The sequence below is a fragment of the Colletotrichum karsti genome, assembly GCF_011947395.1.
Source record: "Colletotrichum karsti strain CkLH20 chromosome Unknown Scaffold4, whole genome shotgun sequence".
Taxonomy (NCBI): domain Eukaryota; kingdom Fungi; phylum Ascomycota; class Sordariomycetes; order Glomerellales; family Glomerellaceae; genus Colletotrichum; species Colletotrichum karsti.
The window spans coordinates 994,084-1,012,787 of record NW_024065904.1 but is presented as its reverse complement, the minus strand read 5'-3'; the positions used below and the strand labels follow the sequence as shown (position 1 = coordinate 1,012,787).

The window sequence follows — 18,704 nt, the reverse complement described above, 5'->3', positions numbered from 1 at the left end:
TGCATATGTCTTGACAACTGATACGCCATATAGACGCTTCGAAGAAGCTTAGATTAGCATCGTGGCTAAGGATCACCCAAACTGCTAATGCATATGATTTTGTGATAAAATCACGCGAAATTGTCGTTCTGAACTAGCGCTGCCTGACTCTATTGCTCTCTCTATCTTCGTCTCTGTCCCTCTTCGCCTGCGAAGTACTCCGCCCGAATAATCGAAGTTCTCAAATTCTTTCGAACTGCAAATCTACTCGGCAGAATTTCGTAGAAGATGCGCTACGTTCTCATAAACAGTGAAAACAATCCCGCCACTCAAAACCAGACGCCCAAGCCTCATTGTGCTTCCACTCCAGAACCCTCGAACTCCTCTTTCCGACAGAACCATTCGGAAAGCCTCCACTAGGCTGGCGCCGCGAGCAGACTGCGCCTTGGTCTTGATGGTATCGAACGGCTGCGTAGCGTAGACGGTGATGATTCCGGCGATGGCCCCCGAGCCGAATGTCACCATACTGTTGTCTGGCAGCTTATATCGCTTTGAGAGTTCTCTCAGGACGTTGTACGAGCCCATTCGCACGGCCGAAGTGGTCGACTGCTTCAGTGTGGTGGATATGAGCCCGCGGTACACCTCGCTGATGCCGTGCTGCTTCAACATTGAGGATAATGCATGGATGCCGCCTTTGTACTTTCTTGGGCTTGAATTCGCGTCATCGATACTGTAGTCTCAACAGATCAGCAAGGCATATCAACCTGGCTTCCGACATATCACTTACAGTGCAGTCTTGACACGTTCCGTAGGGGTTACTGCGACGATGCTCTCCACGCAACCTGCGATCATACCAGCGAGAATGCCTCTGGCTGGTGTCAACTTTCCTTCTTCGTCCATCAAAGCGTTTCGAATTGAGTCAAACGACAAGAACCGAACGCCTGCTTTGAAGGTGGTGCCCTGTATTCAACGTGAGCAACAATTACGCATAGCAGGTTATGGTTGCATACGATGATCAAGGTTGAGCATCCTGTATAAATTGCCCTTGGCCCATCTTTCTTGACCACATCAAGAAGTACTGCGAAAGGATTTCTGGATGTTGCTGCGTGCAGTTGAGTTCTCGTCTTGGCAAACTCGAAGGGGTACTTTGCTCGTGTGACTAGACTTCAGCATGTTTCCTGAGTCCGCGGAGATTCAACTTGCGTACCGTGACTGCTGCTTCTACGCCGCCAGCTATGCCCCCAGAAAGAAGAGAAATACCCGGAGATATTTTGTGTTTTTGCTTGGTGGTAGAAGCCGTTGCCGGCCCTTGTCTCATGGGTGCCAGCACCATGGGCCTTGGGGCGGGAGGCGCGTAGGACGTAATAGACGACATTTTTCTACTTCGATCTCTTTTTGATTCAATTTTGATTTCGAAAAAGTAGTTCAAGTCGAAGAAGAACTTAGAAACAGCAAAAAGTCAACTTGAAGACACCAAACGAAGGGATCTCACTTGGATGCAGGCTTACATCGCTCAAATGAACTTCACTCGCCCTCGCTTGAACAAAAAATGACATAATCAGATATCTACATCTCTCAATTTAAGATGTATTTTCAGCAATTCATCCAAAACAAGACAGACCTCCATGCCTCTCTATTCTAAGGTCGACCGTTCCCGCGGGTTACGGTGTTAGTGACATCGACTCCGGACTTTAGTTCCAACCAATCACACACCTTCCCGTTCCCGCGGGAGTAAACGGGAACGTCTCGTTATGGCCGTGCGAGTCTTCCCCGAGTACGATTACATCCGCGGGAAACATTTTCGCAGGTGGGATGCATCCATTCCTCATCCGCCATTGTTGGGCTTGCTAGATTTTACCATTTGCAATTTGACTCACTTCCGCTTCCCTTCCCATGGCTCCGGTGCCGGGTGACACGACTGTCTCGGGCCGTCCACGTCGACGGGCCGTTGAAGCCTGCACATTCTGTCGAAGGCGCAAGGTTCGTGAATCAGCTACTTTTCGACTGGTTGTTCCACAGCTAATACCAATCATAAAGATTAAGTGCAACAACGAGCAGCCAACATGCGCTAATTGTAAGACATACGGCAAGGATTGCGTCTACGAACCCTTGTCAACCCCTCCAACCAACCCGCCTCCCGTATCAAGGTCGGCTCGTAGTAATACCGAGCGTCGGCAACGGGCTACACGGAGAGATGCTGGGTCATGGTCTCGTACTCCGTCTAGGCGTGAAAACCAAGACCAAAACGATAGTAGAGACCGTCATGACGAGCATGAGGCCACACCATCTCCTGCAAACGATGACGTCGGCACCCCGACACAACAACCACAGGCGGAAGGCCGGCCGGAAACACCAGTCGGATCAAACCCCTCTCGCCGGGCCGGTGTTTCCCGCATTGTGGTATCCGCGAACGGGGTGTCGAGCTATCATGGCCGTACAAGCGCGCTTTATGAGGAAACCTATCAAGAGCGCGCCTCTGCGGCCGACTTGCGCCCGCGGATGCCAGACGAGTGGATCGAGAAAGGTCTGGTTGCTGAGGCGGCGAAGCAACGTACGTTTTCCGTTACCGTCAAACCTCTTCATCCCCTTAGCCTCTTGTTGACATTCTATAGGTCAATTAGAGGACTTCAATTACAGGGCGGGTACATTGGACTTTGACGGTGTGGATCCTGAGTTGGGGATGCATCTGCTCTCTCTTCACTGGAACCGGCAGCATCATTCCTTCTTGCTGACGTACAGACCAGCATTCATGCGGGACATGGTATGCAACGGTCCTTACTTCTCCAAGATACTGCTCAACGCCATTTACTTTGGCGCCTCTAAATTCAGCCCCCGTCGAGAAGTCCGAAGGGATCCCGATGATGTTCGCACCGCAGGCTGGGCCTTTCGTGAGCGCGTCCGCAAGCTACTCGGCGACGCGCTCGATAAGAGTGACATCACTACGATACAGGCCTTGCTAGTGATGACGAATTCTCTCTTTGCCCTTGGAGACGAAAGAAGCGCTGCTTGGCTATACGCAGGACTGGCTTTCCGCATGATCATCGATCTGGGCATGCATGTTGATGCTCCTGGTCTCGGAATCACGAGGAAGTTCTCTGATGAGGATCTCGAAATAAGAAGGCGAGTCTTTTGGGGTGCTTTTGGTAAGTTAAGCGGCTCTACCTTCTCTATATCTTCATCCTCAGTATCAATAACTTACTCAGTTTCTCAGTTGTCGACAAGATCCAGAGTCTCTACCAGGGTCGCCCGGCGTCCCTGAAAGAGTCCGATACCCTAGTTCCTATAAAGTTCCTCGACACCTTTGAGGAGTTTGAGAACTGGGCACCGTTCGCATACACTGCCCAGAACAATGCCTATCCCGGCTCTCCTGCTTACAGTGTGTCGACGTTTACACATCTGTGCCGGCTTTCGGTCGTCATGAGTGATATACTGAGTTGCATATACACAGAAAGAGCCTTTGACAGGAGTCCCCAGGAGCTTTCTACAATGCTTGAGAATCTCAGCTCAAAGCTTGCAACATGGAAAAGTAGTCTGCCAACGCACCTAGTTTTGGACCCTCATAGCGATTTCAAGACCCCGCCACCTCACGTACTTAGCTTACAGTAAGTACAAGTTCAGAGATCTATCAGTCATGATTGATATTCCCCTCACGACCTTTAACTAACGTTGTTTAAGCGCCATGTTCCACGTCCTCACCATCCTGCTCCACAGACCATTTGTCGCCGACGGTCACCTCTACAACACTTCTCGCTCTATCTCAGTAAACTCGTTCATGACATGTGCGTCAGCTGCAAACAGTATTGTAGACGTTCTACGCACGTACGACAAAGTCTTCTCTGTCAGACATGCACCCTATCTCATATCGTATGCCACCTACGTAGCAGCAACCATTCACGTCCGTATAGCAGCGAAGCGAAGCCCCGAATCAGGCGCGAGGGAGCGTTTGGAGACTTGCTTATCCGTCTTCAGAGAAAATCAAGAGACCAACTGGGCAGTACGGAGAGCAAAGGCTATAGTTGAAGGTCTGATGACGAGACTTGGTGTCAAGGTCACTCAGAACGAGTCCCAGATCGCTGGCAACTCGGCTTCAAGTACAAACGAGACTACGTTGGAGCTGGAATCCAGACAGCGCACCGGAATCATAAGAATTGAAGCAACAGGGCAGTCAACATGTCATTCATCTTTGCCCGGAAACGAGTCGCCTTCGATGGGATGGTCTGACATTGACGGGATCATTCAAAGTTTCGTTCGGGGGCAAGACTTCCACGCGAGCTCCATGGAAATGGATTCGGAGCCTTACAACCAAGCGTTGCCGTCTTCAATACTAGGTAGTCAGCAAACTATTGGCGACTCCATGGGTGGTATCAATAACCACACGCTAGGGCTGCCGGGCGGGGATGGTGGGAGTGCCTCAGTAGACGATTTGCTATTCGGATTCAATGGTTCCGCTCTCGACAGTTTCTTCTACTAGAAATATCAAGTTTTCGTCAATTCTTTATCCCTCGAAATGTTTGGCAATCCAGCGCATGTTGCTGCGTACAAATAATGTGGCCCATCCTCCGTATTCTTGCAGCCGCCAACATCATACAACACCTTGAGGAATAACTTTCCACATAGGACACAATGTAAGTGCACATACCTAGCACTCAACACTGTAAGGGTTTATAAGCCCATATATATGTGCAAGCCCTCCCAGCTAAGTTTTCAGCCCATATGGTCATGAATGGCCTCAACCACCACCCAGTATGTGAGTTCAATCTTTCTTCGAATTCAAATGGTGTTTTCCCCCGGTTATGACGTATTGAGCGAGGGCATAAGACACGGGATTACTGCGTTGGATCCAGCAGCTGATGTTGAAGTGGAAAGTGGAAACGATCTCTGACATCGGTCCCGCGGGAGGCTTGCTTCCGCGGATACGGGGTATCAGCACAGCATCATTGCCGATATTGTTCATCACCGTGAGGCCTCCATCACCCCAAGTTTAATAGGAATACTTCTTTATTAACACTCATGTTCTCATAAGCCAGTCTGTCGAGTGCATCTGGCAGGCATCATTCAAGCACTTCTTCTGGGAACCCTAAATGATACTAAGAGGAAAGCCTTTGAGACACCACTTTGGGTGCCGCAGGCAACTTCACCAACTACTCCATCAAAGTCCAGCACCTTTTCATTTCCCCATAATGGCCATCACCCCGTCCGTGTCGAAGCGCCGGGTGAGGCACTCGCTCCCGGCAGTTCTCATGCGAGCCGGCACCTCCAAGGGGCTCTTCATACACCGTTCTCACCTACCTCCGTCAGAAAACGACTGGAAAACACCACTCCTGGCGGCCATGGGCTCGAGGTACAACGACGTCCGCCAGATCGACGGCGTCGGCGGCGGAAGCAGCGTCACTTCCAAAGTCGCTGTCGTGGCGCCCTCAAGTCGACCCGGCGTTGATGTCGAGTACACCTTCGTCCAAGTTGCCGTGGGCACTGAGACGGTCGATCTCAGTGGGAACTGCGGAAACATCTGCTCCGGAGTAGGGCCCTTCGCCGTGCAAGAGAGGCTGGTCACACCGTTGCCGGGCGCGAGATCGATGGATGTCCGCATCTTCAACACCAACACCTCGAAACTCATCGTGGAGACCGTGTATCTCGACGAGGACGGCAATGTCGAGGAGGACGGAGACTGCCTCATTCCCGGTGTCAAGGGTGCCGGAAGCGAGATCAAAGTTGCATTCGTCGAGCCGATGGGAAGTATGACCGGCAAGCTGTTCCCCAGCGGGCGCCCATTGGACAGCATTCTTGTGGAAGAGGTTCCTGAGTTGGGTCCTTTCATAGTGGAGGCGACTTTGATAGACTCGGCGAACCCGTTTGTCCTAGTTGACTCTCAGACTTTGCCCCTGCTGGTCAGAAGCCAAGCGCCAGACTCACCGTTGGCTCTTGAGGTAGCTGAGGCCATCCGAAAACGCGGTGCACTTCTTATGGGACTTGCGAATACCATAGAAGACGCCGGTCTAGTCAGAGGCACACCAAAGCTGGCCTGCCTTTTGCCACCAAGCTCTGGCGGCATCTCCAAACACGAGGCGGATATTCGAGTTCAAGCATACAGCATGGGAAAGCCACATCCCAGCCTGCAACTCACGGGTGGTGTCACGTTGGCCAGTGCTATGATTATGGACGGGACCGTGGCTCACCGCGTGGCAAAGAGCGGTACGACGTTGCTTGCTGATGGGATACCGACACCCAGGAGGACACCGAGTCCTACATCCGAAAGTGAAGCCTCAACTACAAGAAATATCCCAGTTCAGAGTCACGAAAACCGCCAGATGTTCCGGATTGAACATGGGAGCGGGGTGATGGAAGTGGAAGCTTGGACAAGAGAGGGTAATGATGGAGTTGTTGTTGATCGCTGCATCGTTTCGAGGACTGCTCGAAGACTATTTGAGGGGAATGTGCTATATTACACATAATTGGTAAGAAAGGGAGACTTTTGGTACTTCGGAATCAATAAGAGATCTTTTGAATTGCTGGCCCGCGTTGCGTTTGCTTTTGGGAAGCATGTCCAAAGTATTCACGAATTCTAACGCGAGGCCAGCATCCAAGTCCATCGTATGAGTCCCGATAGTTCCCAGCAATGCAAACCAACGCCACCTGGCTCTTCAGGTCTCTTGCGCCGCCAAGATGGCTCTCGAAGGGCGCTCTCATTAAGCAGTTGTGGCCATCAAACAACTGAGGCAAGACCTCTCCATCAGTCTCATTATCTAGTAAGTAGATGAATGCTCGGCTGAAGACACCCTAGCCATGACAGCCGAAAACCTGATGTAAGGTATCTCTCTTCAGATCGACATCATATTCGTAATCGCATCTTGAAATCCCATTCACGAACGGCCATGAATCCTCAGTATCTCCAGTCTGCATTTCATGACATGCCTATGAGAAATCTAAGAACCCACTCAGCCGCCACAGCAGCGTCATCTTCCTTCCTCGTACCGTCAAACGCCTTCTGCAGAAACTCCGGAGAGAAGCCCTTCTCAGGCGTGTAAAAGTACTTAATCGTCTCTTCCATCATGACCTGGTCTCCCTCGAAATGGGGCTGGATAGTAAGCACCCTCTCCGGCTCGTAAAGCCCCTGTACCACACAATGTTCACTGCCTCCAATATTCACCCACTCGCCGGGTAGCTTTCCGGATGGTTTCGGCAGAGCCACGTGGTCGCCGTGACACATCTGCAGCCTCAGCCCGCGCTCATCCTTCCCGTCGACCTTAGCGAGCTTTTCCAGGCAGGGGAAGTCCCGCACGAGCTTGGGGTGGAGAGAAATCGTCTGGACGCCGAACTCGTACCCCTTGGGATCCTTCTCGACGACGGCGCCGTGCGGGCCCAGGAGGACCTGGCCGATGAGCTGGTGCCCGAAGCAGGTCCCGAAGATGCGGACGTGCGGGTGGTTGGCGTAGACGTCCTTGATGAAGGCTGCGAGGGCGAGGACCCAGGGGTCGGTGTCGTAGGCGGCGGCGATGGAGCCTGTGATCAGGATCGAGGTGACGCCGGAGGGGTCCGGGTAGGATCCCGCGAGGACGTCCCAGGTTGTGATTTTGGGGAGGGGAATGTTGGCGCGGGTTGCGGCGTTGGTTAGGTGCTTGATATAGGCTGCGCTGTAGTATTTTCCGTGCGTTTCTTGGATTGCCGGGACTGTTGTGTCTGTGTCCAAAATGGCGATGTGAGGTGTGGGAATGTGGCCGTTAGTGGCTGGTGTTGTGGGTTGGACCATGATGATTTCTGCTCTTTAGTCGAGGCTGTTAGTATTGAGCCAGAGATAAGAAGTAATTTCAAAGAGGCTCACTTTTTCACTCAATTCTTGGAATCGAGATTGGCTGTTTCAATCTTCGAAATCCTGATTGGGTTTGATGATTGATAGGTATGGTCCAATAGAGAAGAAGGTAAAGACAAAAGAGGTGTTGAATTATGCAACGGTTGTGCGGTTGCTGAATGAAGTGTCGAAGTGGACTAGTCTCGGCTGTCATTCCGAGTCAAGAGTTCGGAGGTTATGTGTCACGATCTCCGGAATTCGGCCGTCAACGCCGGTGTCGGGCATGGGGCCGAGAGAAGATCCACATGTGTGGACGCAGTTGATCTAAACGGATTCATTGCTCTTTTCTGGATTTTTAAAACCAAATTAAAAACCAATTGGCCTTTGTCCAGAAGTCTGGCTAAAAAACGAGCACGAACTCATAACTTGTCTCAATGGGCCGTAGATTTATAAAACTTCGATGTATTTGGTATTTATTGAGTGCTGCCGAATCATGATACGGTACGCAAAGCAAGCCGTCCGACCAGGCCTTCACTAGATATCCAGCTTGGACTTCTTCAAAATATGCTCTAATAATCGGTGGTTCTGCAACGCTGCTTCGAAGTCGGCGTAACAGTCTTGTCTTCCCTTGGCGAACGCGTCTAAAATCAAGGCAGTGTTGACACCGCGCTGGCCAACGTCGGCCGCGACACCAAGATCTTCGTCGAGGTCCACCTCCCGCACTTCACCGCCCAGGCTCTTTATCTTCAGCTTCCTTGCGGGTGCGTAAGCTTGCCAGCTGAAAGATGGCGTCGTGGTTTCGATTTCGCCTTTGGAGCCAGTAATGACCCAGCGAATGCCGACATCGTCTACAGTTGATGCCGCCGTGCGGAAGTTGATCATGGCGGGAGCGCCATTCTTCAGCAGCCCTTGGACGAGAATGTGGTCGGGGGCGGTCTTTGGGTGGGATGGCTTTACTATGCTCGTTCTATCCGATGAGTAAATGGCCACCTCATCTACGTCGGTTTTGAGAATCGAGGAGATGGTGTCGGTTTGGAAGGCGCCGACTATATGAGTGAAGGAGTCCAAAACTGGCAAAGTATTAGCATGAGACGTCGACAATAATTGATCTAAATGGAGCTTCTTACAGTGTCCGAAAATGACTTGAAACGAAGTAGCTCCGCCGGAGATGTCGAGGTACGGTGCGGTATCCTCGGTCCAGAACTGGGGGGGAACAGCAGGAAGAGTCCCCAACGCGACAACGTTCTTGATGTCTCCAATCTCGCCGCTGTCGACAATTTGCTTCAACTTGGCCATGACCGGGTCCCCACGGGCCTGGAGTCCAACAATCGTCTTGAGGCTGTCCGCCCGGGCCAGACCTGCCATTTGTTCAGCCTCCTCGACCGACTTACCCAGGGGCCACTCAACGAAGACCTGCTTCTTCTGCTGCAAAGCCGGTAGGGCAAGTTTGAGGTGGTGCGTGACGACGACGCTAACGATAACGAGGTCGACGTCTGGGTCATTCGCGAGCTGCTCGGGGTCGCCGTACACTTTCGTCGTTTCTGGCAGCTTGTGGAAGTCTCTGGATCGACGAGCAGCATCAAGAGATGAGTTGCAGAGAGCTGTGATGGTATACTCTGGAGAGTTCTGGATGGAGGGAAGGAAGGCGGTCGAGGCCCAAGCTCCCGGAGCGAAGGCCGCTGGTTTGGCTGAAAGGCCGATGATGCCGACTCGGATTGGCGACATAATTGTGGTGATATGGTTCTGATGTAAGAAAAAATAATGTTGACTGTGTGATACTTCAGAAAGATTCAGAGCATGACCCTCTGGTTGTTATTCCTGTGGTCCGAGGAGCGAGTATGTGAAGTTGACGGGACGAGGATGTGCTATATTTATGTTGATGCGTCAAGCATCACCCACAGCTCAAATAGCCAATTTTCCAGCTTATTGAGGGTGTTTCTGGCCCCTTGGTAACTCATGCGAAACACAAGACATAGAAGCGAGGTAGTCTTGGAGGAGCATCTTCATCAATTTCCGGAGCTTCGGTGGTTTCAGCTTCTGATTGGCTGGAACTCCGAAAAGGACGGCGTAACAGGTGGGGCACCCGGGCGGCCGGCGCCGGAGTGGGCTCACAAGCGATAGCTCATTGGTTGGAACTCCGGAGGATGCTGACGGTCGACAAGGATCGTCGCGCGCCCCCTTTCTTTGTCCATTCACACAACATACGCAACGGAGCTGACCAGCTTCCAGCAGATTGCATCAAAAAATTTCATCACCGAGCTGTTGTCCCGATGTCCGGTCGCAAGAAATCATGTGCCCCTTGCCGGACAAGTAAGGCGAAGTGCTCCCTCGATCTGCCCTGTCGGCGGTGCGCAGATCGGCACCTGGACTGCAAATATGATCATCTGCCAAGGCGGGCGGCGGCGCGGGTGCTGCGACCCGTCGGCAGCAACCGCGGAAGCGGACCGCCTGTGCTGCCCGAGAAAGATGCTTGGCTGCCAAGCAACGGAGTGATTGGGCCATGGCCGGATAGCACGGCGCCGTTCGCATCGGATGGGAGCGCTCTCGTCTCTCAGGTGTCCGACGTCAACGAAATGTCAAGTCAGAGCATAGATTACTGGGTAGACTCGGGAAGCTCAGGTCCGACGTCAAGCCTCGAGCCTTTTCCTGGTTGTGGCCTTCAACTCTTGGATCAGAGGTTTGAACAAATGATCGCTGCTCCCCTGAGGGTGCCACAAGTTCTTCCTTTTGACAACTCGATTCCGTTCGAATCGGCAGGTATACCATGGCTACAACAGCAGTCGCCCAATATGTCCGATTCGGCCTTAGTCGCCATCCAGAGCCCAAAAACGCCGCACCCAACTACACTTAGAGGCCAACCACTGTCAGGTCAAGTTAACAAACACTACAACGAGTCCCCTTTCCTCCCAAGAGTGCGCAAGCCCGTCTCTGCATCCTTCACTGCAAAGGTTCTTCTCGGTCAACTACTGTCCTATCCCGAGATGATGGTCAAAGGCGGACGACTACCACCCTTCATCTTCCCCCAATGCGCCATCGACGGGGTGGTATCTCCGGCGGAGTGTAGTTCTCAGGGATATCATCGGTGTTTGCCAGAGGAGCTCGCAATTTGCTGCAGTTTGATACAGTCCTACGAGGCAAGGACCCCCGGAAGCGCGGCTTTCGTATGGAAAAGTATCTACAAGGAAGTCGAACGTATTAGGGAGGAGGTAAGTCCAAGTTCACGCTTTCGTGCTATGTCTCTAGTCTGACTTGATGGAATTAAGTACATGTCTTTCGACCTAAAAAGGCTCGTGGCGGCTTGTCAGGCACTGGGGCTTTACGTGCTGCTCCAAGCGAAAGATCGGGATTCTATCCCTGACAACGATATTGACACCCTTCTGTCAACTCCCGTCGTAAGGCATTTCCTAGTCCCATCGCCTCATGAACATCGACTAATGCAGTTAACATAAATGTAGCTAATAGCGAGGCGGCTGTTCTATACATGCGACTACGCCGCCAATCTCGTCAATGGCGCTAGTCTAGACCGACAGGAATGGGTTTTACGAGAGAGTCTTCGAAGGTATAACATCCCGTAATTCCGTATTTACTGATAACTCATACATCTTTTCAGAAACGTGTGCCTTAACTTTGGCTTCGAGCTACTCGTGGATGTAGACTTCAGTGGTGGGAAGAGCACTTCGTGCGGTTACGATCATGTGGCATTGCCGACGGGAAGGTATCTATGGGAGCCAGTCTCGAACATAGAGTGGGCCGCCCGTTATAAGAAGATGGAAGATGATATACGCAAGAAGCCTCTGAGCATACAGGATTTGCGGCGGACGCGACGTGCCACTGGAAGCGAGTTCTCGCAAGAACTTGAGGAAGCCGACATCTCAACACGAGTTTCTGCATGGTGCGATGGTCTTGATGAGTTTGGCTTGCTGGTATGGATGGCTGTCATGATGGAATGATAGGCATGATATCAGCTTATAAACGTGAGTCGCTGGTTCCTACTTATCTGCTTGGGCTCGTTTTGCAACTCCTTTGCTGTTCCCTCCTATCGTTCTAGTCTGTATTGGTGTTGTTGCTTCTGTTGTCGTAGTCTCCGTCTGTCTCTGTCCCCAGAGTATTCGTCCCTCTTATAATACGTGATACTGACAAAAGTTCTCAAAGCCCTTTCGATACGTTTGAGCATCCGTATCTTTACAGCATCATTTTCCTGCTGACAAAAATGTGAGAATCGGTATCGATGCAATGCCCTTAATAAAATCGGTCTCATAACCGCCAATTGGTATTGGGCTCGACTTCTGGGTCATCTCGGACTCCGGGCTGCTGCAGCGGGACGAGGCAATTGACTTCCCTGCGTAAAGCCTCGTTCCTTTCCAAGAACGTCCTGCATCTGTAAGAGTACGAATGGTATTTCGCTAATGCAATGCAGATGCCGGGGCAATGTTCATCCAAACATAGCACAATACGCCACAAAGGAGAAATAATTGACCGGCGAGAGGGATACTTTGGATGGATTGGAAATGCTTGAGTCAATGTTGAGAGTTCTACCTCAAACGTTGATGAGTCCTGCTTCCTGCTAAGCAATTCATCAGCGGAACGATGGAACATTGCTAAACCTTGACACCAAGCTTGTTGGCTGATCCTCTCCGACCTCCCGCTCGTCAGGCGGCCTCGGGGAAGCTCATAAATTCGAATTGGAGTGCCTAGAAACGCCAATGCCAAGCCAAGCTTCCAATTGCTCTTGGCCAGGCCACGCACTCGCGATTGACCTATCGGCCTCCTTTCCCCTCCATGTGCCAAGGCCAGGCCAAGCTCAATGAGCGGGGAGAGCCTCATGGCTCATTTCATTATCGGACGCAATTTTTCCACGTCTCGTCCGTCGGGATCGCGTTCACTCGCGTCCCTCTCTGGCCTGCGTTATCGTGGCGTGCAGGACCGTCGCATCGACCGGAGTCGTTGGTGCAAAGGTCCTCGACCCAGCCATTCGGACCCCTGGTCTGGAGAGCTACCCCTGTCACCTTCGTCTGCAGCTTTCAGGTACCATGATTCCACTCAAGGAGATGAACCTTTGGAAAGGCCACGGGCATGAGCTGCCTCGATTCCATAAGAAGGGCTGACAGCCGCCCGAGCTTTTCTTATTTCCCTGGTGCTGCTCAAGGGATTCACCTCTCCGGTCCATCATCGTCACCATGAAGCCCGTCTCTGCCCTTCTTTTCGCCTCCGGCGCCTTCGCGGCCGCCGTCCTCAAGAGGGACATCAACGAACCTCTCGCGGGCAAGATGATTGACTCGTGGATCCAGAACAACAACGAGCCCCAGCGCGATTACTGGTACGGCCGCGCTGCTCTCTACACGGGTGTCGAGTCCGTCTACGAGTTGACCAAGAACGAGACCCTTCTCGCCTGGTACCGTTCTCGCATCGACGGCCTCGTCGTCGCCGAGAACGGTACGATCCCTGGCTTCCGTACCGATCACTACTCTCTCGACGACTACCGCATCGGCCGCAACATCCTCTACTGGTACCAGCGCACCGGCGAGGAGAAGTACAAGATCGCGGCCGACACCATTCGCGGCATGCTCGAGAGGCATCCCCGCACCCCTACCGGTGGTTTCTGGCATCGCTCCCCGACTTACAAGAACCAGATGTGGCTGGACGGCATCTACATGGCTGATACCTTCTACGCTCACTACACATCTCTCTTTGATGCCGACAACACCACCGCGTGGGACGATATTGTCCTTCAATGGGACAAGATCGAGGAGATCATCCGTGACCCCGAGACCGGCCTTCTTTTCCACGGTTTCGACGAAGGCAAGGAGGCCGTCTGGGCCGACCCCGAGACCGGCGCCTCCCCTCTAATCTGGAACCGCGCCGTCGGCTGGTACTTCATGTCCCTCATCGAGGTCCTCGACCTTTTCCCCAAGGAGCACGCCGGTTACGAGCGCCTTCTCGGCTACTACACCACTCTTGCTGCCGCCCTCAAGCGCGCCCAGGACCCCACCTCCAACGGCTGGTGGCTCGTGATGAACGAGCCCTACCCGGGTAAGGAGGGCAACTACTTCGAGAGCTCCTCCGCCGCCATGTTCACTTGGGGCTGGCTCGCTGGTCTCCGTCTCGGTTACATCGACGAGGCCACCTACCTCGAGCCCGCCACCAAGGCCTACACTCATCTCGTCACCGACTTCATCACCAAGCAGTGCAACGGTACCATCACCTGGACTGATACCGTTCAGGTCGGTTCATTGAACAGCGACGCGTCTTTCGAGGTATGAATATTACCACATTTACTCTTGTATTGTATGCTAACTGATGTCCAGTACTACGTCGGAATTCCCGTTGTTGACAATGACACTCGCGGCGTTGGTCCCTACCTCCTCGCCGCCTATGAGTGGGAGCTCCGAAACAACATTTCCGCATAAATACACGTCTATCAAACTTCTTGGCTCAGCATCGCACTAAAAGCTATACAAAGACTTAGAGAAGGCCAGATCGTTGCCAATGGGGGAATCACTCGGGTTGATTCGAACTCAACAGGGAGAACAGGACCAGCTTCGTTCTTTACAAGTACACTTACTTTACTTAATGTAAATTATTACCCATAGTTCAACGTACAGAAGAAAAAGCCACAGCACATTAAGATCCAGTGATAACTGAGTGGAATGCGAACAAAATCCTGACGTGGTTGAGTTGTTGGCCGCTGCGAACCGGTACTCCATGCCGTCATCCTACAGCCCCGATCTTTACCCCATTTGCTTTTCTATCTCTTTAATTGCTATCTCTCATAGACAAGGTGTCTGTCTGTTGTACTCATCCAGTCGCTTCTTCGTTACTCAAGATTCTCTTTGGCCTCAGCAATCTCGAGAGAACTTCATGTTCTAATCTTGCGGTTTAACCATGATTCTATTGTAATGAAACCAGGTTGATGCCGACTTGGGCTGAGAGCATTCATTCATCTGACTTCACCCCACCGAGGAAGACACTGCCTATGTCATGACAGCTGCACATTCATGCTCAAGGACGATCACGAGACCCTCTATACTTTCGCCGCGGCCTCATGTCCAACTCTCTTTCGCAGCGCAGCTATTTCTAAGAAGTACAAACGCATTGAGAAGGCACGGCTCAACGGAAATCTTCCAATCGCTGTGTCCTCCTGCCTCGGCGCCTTATGGCAGATGGAAACGACGTGAATCGTATACATGCCCAACGTAAACCATCGTGCCTTGCTCAGGGATATATCGATATAGGAGAAGGATTGATACCGAGAACCGGCTCATCGGTATCTCAGATGCGATAGCACGCAGGACGAGCCTGCCCAATCGCTGGTCATTATCCCCTTCACCCCGAACTCAACCTTGTACCAGACTCACCCATAGTTGAAGAGGTTCTAAAGTAATGCCAACATTCTCTTCCACCATCCCAATCTGATTTATCTCCGAGTTGCCCCGTCCCCCTCCCCGTAAACCGCCCGCCCGGCAGTTGCGATCTAGATAAGCCCCACTCCCCGAACGGCCCCCCCTGTCGGCCCATCCCGAGACGGGTACGAGACGCGGCCCTAAAGCCTCAGATGGGGAAAAGCACGTATCGAGGTATCTTTTTATTCGACGGGTATTTGACTTAAACAAATCATCGTGCATGGGTGGTGGGAATGAGCCACGGGATCGTCCAAAACGTCCGGAGGAGGGTGGTGGTGGTGGAGAGGGCGCGGCGCTCGGCCGTCTTCGAACCCCTCTCTTGAGGCTTTTCCAGGAAATCCTCAACCTCTCTCTCTACATCTACCCATCATCCAGACATCCCGCACGGAAGAAACAACCCCCGCAATGAGCTCCTTCAAAGGCAAAGTAATCGCCATCACAGGCGCGGCATCGGGCATCGGCCTCGCGACAGCAAAAGCCCTAGCCGCCCTCGGCGCCCGGCTATCGATAACCGACGTCAACGAGGCCGTCCTCGCCTCCACGGCGACCGAGCTCGCCTCCCTCTGCGGCGGCGCCGAAAACGTCTACTCCCAGGTCGCCGACGTGCGGGACCGCAAGGCCGTCGAGGCGTGGATCGCGGCCACCGTCGAGAAGCTCGGCCCGCTCGACGGCGCCGCCAACTGCGCCGGCGTGCTGGGCGCGCAGGGCAACCGGGCGACGATCCCGCAGCTCGAGGACGACGAGTGGGACTTCGTCATGGGCGTCAACGCCAAGGGCATCCTCAACGCCATGAGGGCCCAGATCCCGGTGCTGAGGGACGAGGGCAAGGGCGCGTCCATCGTCAACGTCGCGTCCGTCTCCGGGCTGTACGGGTTGGAGTTCCACGGGGCTTACACGGCGAGTAAGCATGCCGTCGTGGGGTTGAGCAAGAGCGCGGCGAGGGAGTTTGGGAGGAAGGGCGTGAGGGTCAATGCCGTGTGCCCGTAAGTCGACCCTCTTGTGTCTGACCCATCTCGGCTTGGGATCGTTTTCTCTCCTTCCTTTGCTGACTCCCTGCAGAGGCCCGATTGATACCCCTATCCTCCACAAGTCTCTGGAGACGGCAGCGACTGGAGCCGATCTCCCGCCCCCTTTGCTGGGACGCATCGGGCAGCCGGAGGAGGTTTCGGCGATGATTACTTTCTTGCTCAGCGACGCTGCGTCGTACGTCACCGGGCAGGCAATGCTTGTTGATGGGGGTATGCTGCCGTGAGAAACGTACGATTGCGGACGGCCTGGGTTGTTGCGAAGACAGCGGATGCTTTGATAGACGTCTTTATTGTTGAACCTTGCGGTGTCTCGTCCCGTTGAAACCGAGTAGATGCAAAGCGCGTTTGACTGCCACGTCCGTCTCCAGAACAGTTCGGCTGGCCAGAACAAGCACCCTCAGTGCATGTTGTCGCTCTTTGCCCGCATGGGTGGCGCCAGATCTGTGCCTTTCTCGTTCTCCTCTAAAAAGTGGGCGAGAGTTTTGATCCTCGAACTTCGACTTTCAAACGACGTTTATCCCTGGTTCTCGCTCTCTGACTTTTCCGCCGCTTTCTAGACCTTCCGAAAATCGTTTCGTCAAAACCTCGCAGTACTTCAGTCTTCTGTATCGCATATTTGATGTCGTTGGCTGTTGGCCTGGTGTAGTTGAAAAACACGGACGTGACTTGATCAGGTCCCGTAGGCAGAGGAAGCATTCCAGGACCCCGTTCCGCGTGCGTGGCCTCTATTATAGAGTGTACTTTGTCAACCCAGCGCTGAATAACCTCCTCACGAGTGCCGCGCGGTGAAGGAAGCTGTTCTTTGCTCAACCAAATTTGAAGGAGTGCGAAGCGGACGTGGGGCTTAAGCCGCATGTCTCTTTGGTTATGTCCACTTCCGTGTCCTTGGCTTTGCAAGAATGTCAGTTTCGAACACTTCAGGGGCAGCGGGGGAGGGGTTTGCGGTCGCGTACTTCATGAACAACTGCAGATCTTTCAGACCCTGCATGGAGCGTAGTCTTGCCCAGAGCATCCAGCGCTTCGTTGTCGGATGACTCCTAAGCTTCCTCATACTTGTGTCTTGCTCGCCGTATTGCTCGCCCAACACGGCATTTGGGATACATTGGTGCATCATGGCATGGCACGGATGGCACATCATAGCGATGGCTTTCCATTCTGGATGCCATGGCCTCCCACTTGTGATTTGGAGCTGTTTTGGCCAGAGATGGTGTTCTGTGACGGAATCCGTCGTGCGCAAGCAAAGCTCGCAAGTTCCTATCTTGTGAGTGAGTGTGTGTTGAGTGAACACGAGTTTAGTAGTCCATTCCCGCGCCTCTTCTTGCCCTAATGCCCTTCCGAACTCCTCCATGGTCATCCGCAGTCCCAGCTTTTGCAAGTTTTCCTCGGACATGAGCCGTAAGTCTTTGCTCTGAAGCTTGCCCTTCAGTCCGAATGAACCCTCCATTCCGGGGCTCAACACTTTTGCGAGCCCACTCTTCGTAGGCGGCGCCGAGTGCCTTGAGACCGGCCTGGGTGCGGACACCGTGGGAATTTGCGGCATAGTTGCATTGCGCATATGCTCGGCGAACCGGTCTTGCGGTCGAGACATTTCGATCAATTGTGCTGGCCAGCTGGTGGGAATTCGCGGAACAGTCGTTCTCTGTTTATGCTCGCGAAACCGGCCATTGAACAGGTACATTTGGATGAATCGTACTGGCGGGCCTTGCTCCCGAGACGGCACGCGACTCTCGATCGCACAAGAGAATCCGTCGCGAGGCTCATCTCCGCGGCGCTCATTCTCAGTGTCCGTCAGCAAGACCGCAGGAATCTCCCCGGCCTCGCTTGACGGAAGAGCAGCGGCTTGAGTCGTGAGGCGTCGACGGTGACGCCATGATAACGGCGCGTTGGCAGGTCGGACGCAGACGCGCCGGTCGTACGACGCGAGGGTGAAGACCCGATGAGTGAGAGACCACGACGGTCGACGCGTGCATGTAGGTTCCACGGCCGTGGGCAGACTGGCCGCGGCCTTCTTCAACGGCCCCATCATCGGAGGAGGGCGATGCGCATCTCCGAACAGACCCGTTCGGTGGTTTGTGCGGATTAGTGATGTTGGGCGACGGCGTGATGGCGGAAAGACGTGGTTGGGGACTCTTAAGTGTTGGTTGTCGTTCGGGGAATAAGAAGGAATGAAATGGCGGCCCCACCACGGGCCGAGGATCTGGGAAGCACCTGCTGGAGTCTACTCCAACGACAATCCTCTCTTTGGTCTCCCAAGTAAGGTACATCGTAGTGTATTGATAGCACTTAATTGATTGGGATGCCAAATTCAGGAGGAAATACCTTTCGACGGAGTCCCATACATAATCGTGTGCTCGGCTATGGTACCCTCGTAGCAGCAATTCGCCGCAGGACCTCAAGGCGGTCCCGAAAACTGTGTGCCACGAGAGCGCCTTGCTGGCTCGCTGACAATGTAAGTGACAAACAACGCACACGATTTGTTTCCGCACCAGAATTATCATCCGTAACCTGTGG

At 53.2% G+C, this 18,704-nt stretch overlaps 7 protein-coding genes across 7 annotated transcripts; 4 read left to right on the top strand and 3 right to left on the bottom strand.

The window, feature by feature from the left end:
* Nucleotides 1-243: 243 nt before the first annotated feature.
* On the bottom strand, nt 244-879 carry CkaCkLH20_01833 (uncharacterized protein; the record flags this gene model as incomplete). The annotated part of the gene is made up of 2 exons (XM_038884552.1): nt 244-709; nt 767-879. 2 exons carry the CDS (start codon nt 877-879, stop codon nt 244-246), a joined length of 579 nt encoding a protein of 192 aa, XP_038750252.1.
* Nucleotides 880-2,478: 1,599 nt separating this feature from the next.
* Nucleotides 2,479-4,450, top strand: CkaCkLH20_01832 (uncharacterized protein; the record flags this gene model as incomplete). The annotated part of the gene is made up of 4 exons (XM_038884551.1): nt 2,479-2,530; nt 2,724-3,122; nt 3,191-3,581; nt 3,655-4,450. 4 exons carry the CDS (start codon nt 2,479-2,481, stop codon nt 4,448-4,450), a joined length of 1,638 nt encoding a protein of 545 aa, XP_038750251.1.
* A 709-nt stretch (nt 4,451-5,159) lies between these two features.
* CkaCkLH20_01831 (methylitaconate delta2-delta3-isomerase) lies at nt 5,160-6,238 on the top strand (the record flags this gene model as incomplete). Its single annotated transcript, XM_038884550.1, has 2 exons — nt 5,160-6,158; nt 6,209-6,238. 2 exons carry the CDS (start codon nt 5,160-5,162, stop codon nt 6,236-6,238), a joined length of 1,029 nt encoding a protein of 342 aa, XP_038750250.1.
* Nucleotides 6,239-6,880: 642 nt separating this feature from the next.
* Nucleotides 6,881-7,726, bottom strand: CkaCkLH20_01830 (uncharacterized protein; the record flags this gene model as incomplete). Its single annotated transcript, XM_038884549.1, has 1 exon — nt 6,881-7,726. One exon carries the CDS (start codon nt 7,724-7,726, stop codon nt 6,881-6,883), a length of 846 nt encoding a protein of 281 aa, XP_038750249.1.
* A 573-nt stretch (nt 7,727-8,299) lies between these two features.
* Nucleotides 8,300-9,490, bottom strand: CkaCkLH20_01829 (oxidoreductase family protein; the record flags this gene model as incomplete). The annotated part of the gene is made up of 2 exons (XM_038884548.1): nt 8,300-8,835; nt 8,893-9,490. The coding sequence occupies 2 exons, from the start codon at nt 9,488-9,490 to the stop codon at nt 8,300-8,302; spliced, it is 1,134 nt and encodes a 377-aa protein (XP_038750248.1).
* Nucleotides 9,491-12,942: 3,452 nt separating this feature from the next.
* Nucleotides 12,943-14,172, top strand: CkaCkLH20_01828 (cell wall glycosyl hydrolase; the record flags this gene model as incomplete). The annotated part of the gene is made up of 2 exons (XM_038884547.1): nt 12,943-14,019; nt 14,071-14,172. The coding sequence occupies 2 exons, from the start codon at nt 12,943-12,945 to the stop codon at nt 14,170-14,172; spliced, it is 1,179 nt and encodes a 392-aa protein (XP_038750247.1).
* A 1,398-nt stretch (nt 14,173-15,570) lies between these two features.
* Nucleotides 15,571-16,417, top strand: CkaCkLH20_01827 (uncharacterized protein; the record flags this gene model as incomplete). The annotated part of the gene is made up of 2 exons (XM_038884546.1): nt 15,571-16,148; nt 16,225-16,417. The coding sequence occupies 2 exons, from the start codon at nt 15,571-15,573 to the stop codon at nt 16,415-16,417; spliced, it is 771 nt and encodes a 256-aa protein (XP_038750246.1).
* Between the last annotated feature and the right edge of the window lie 2,287 nt (nt 16,418-18,704).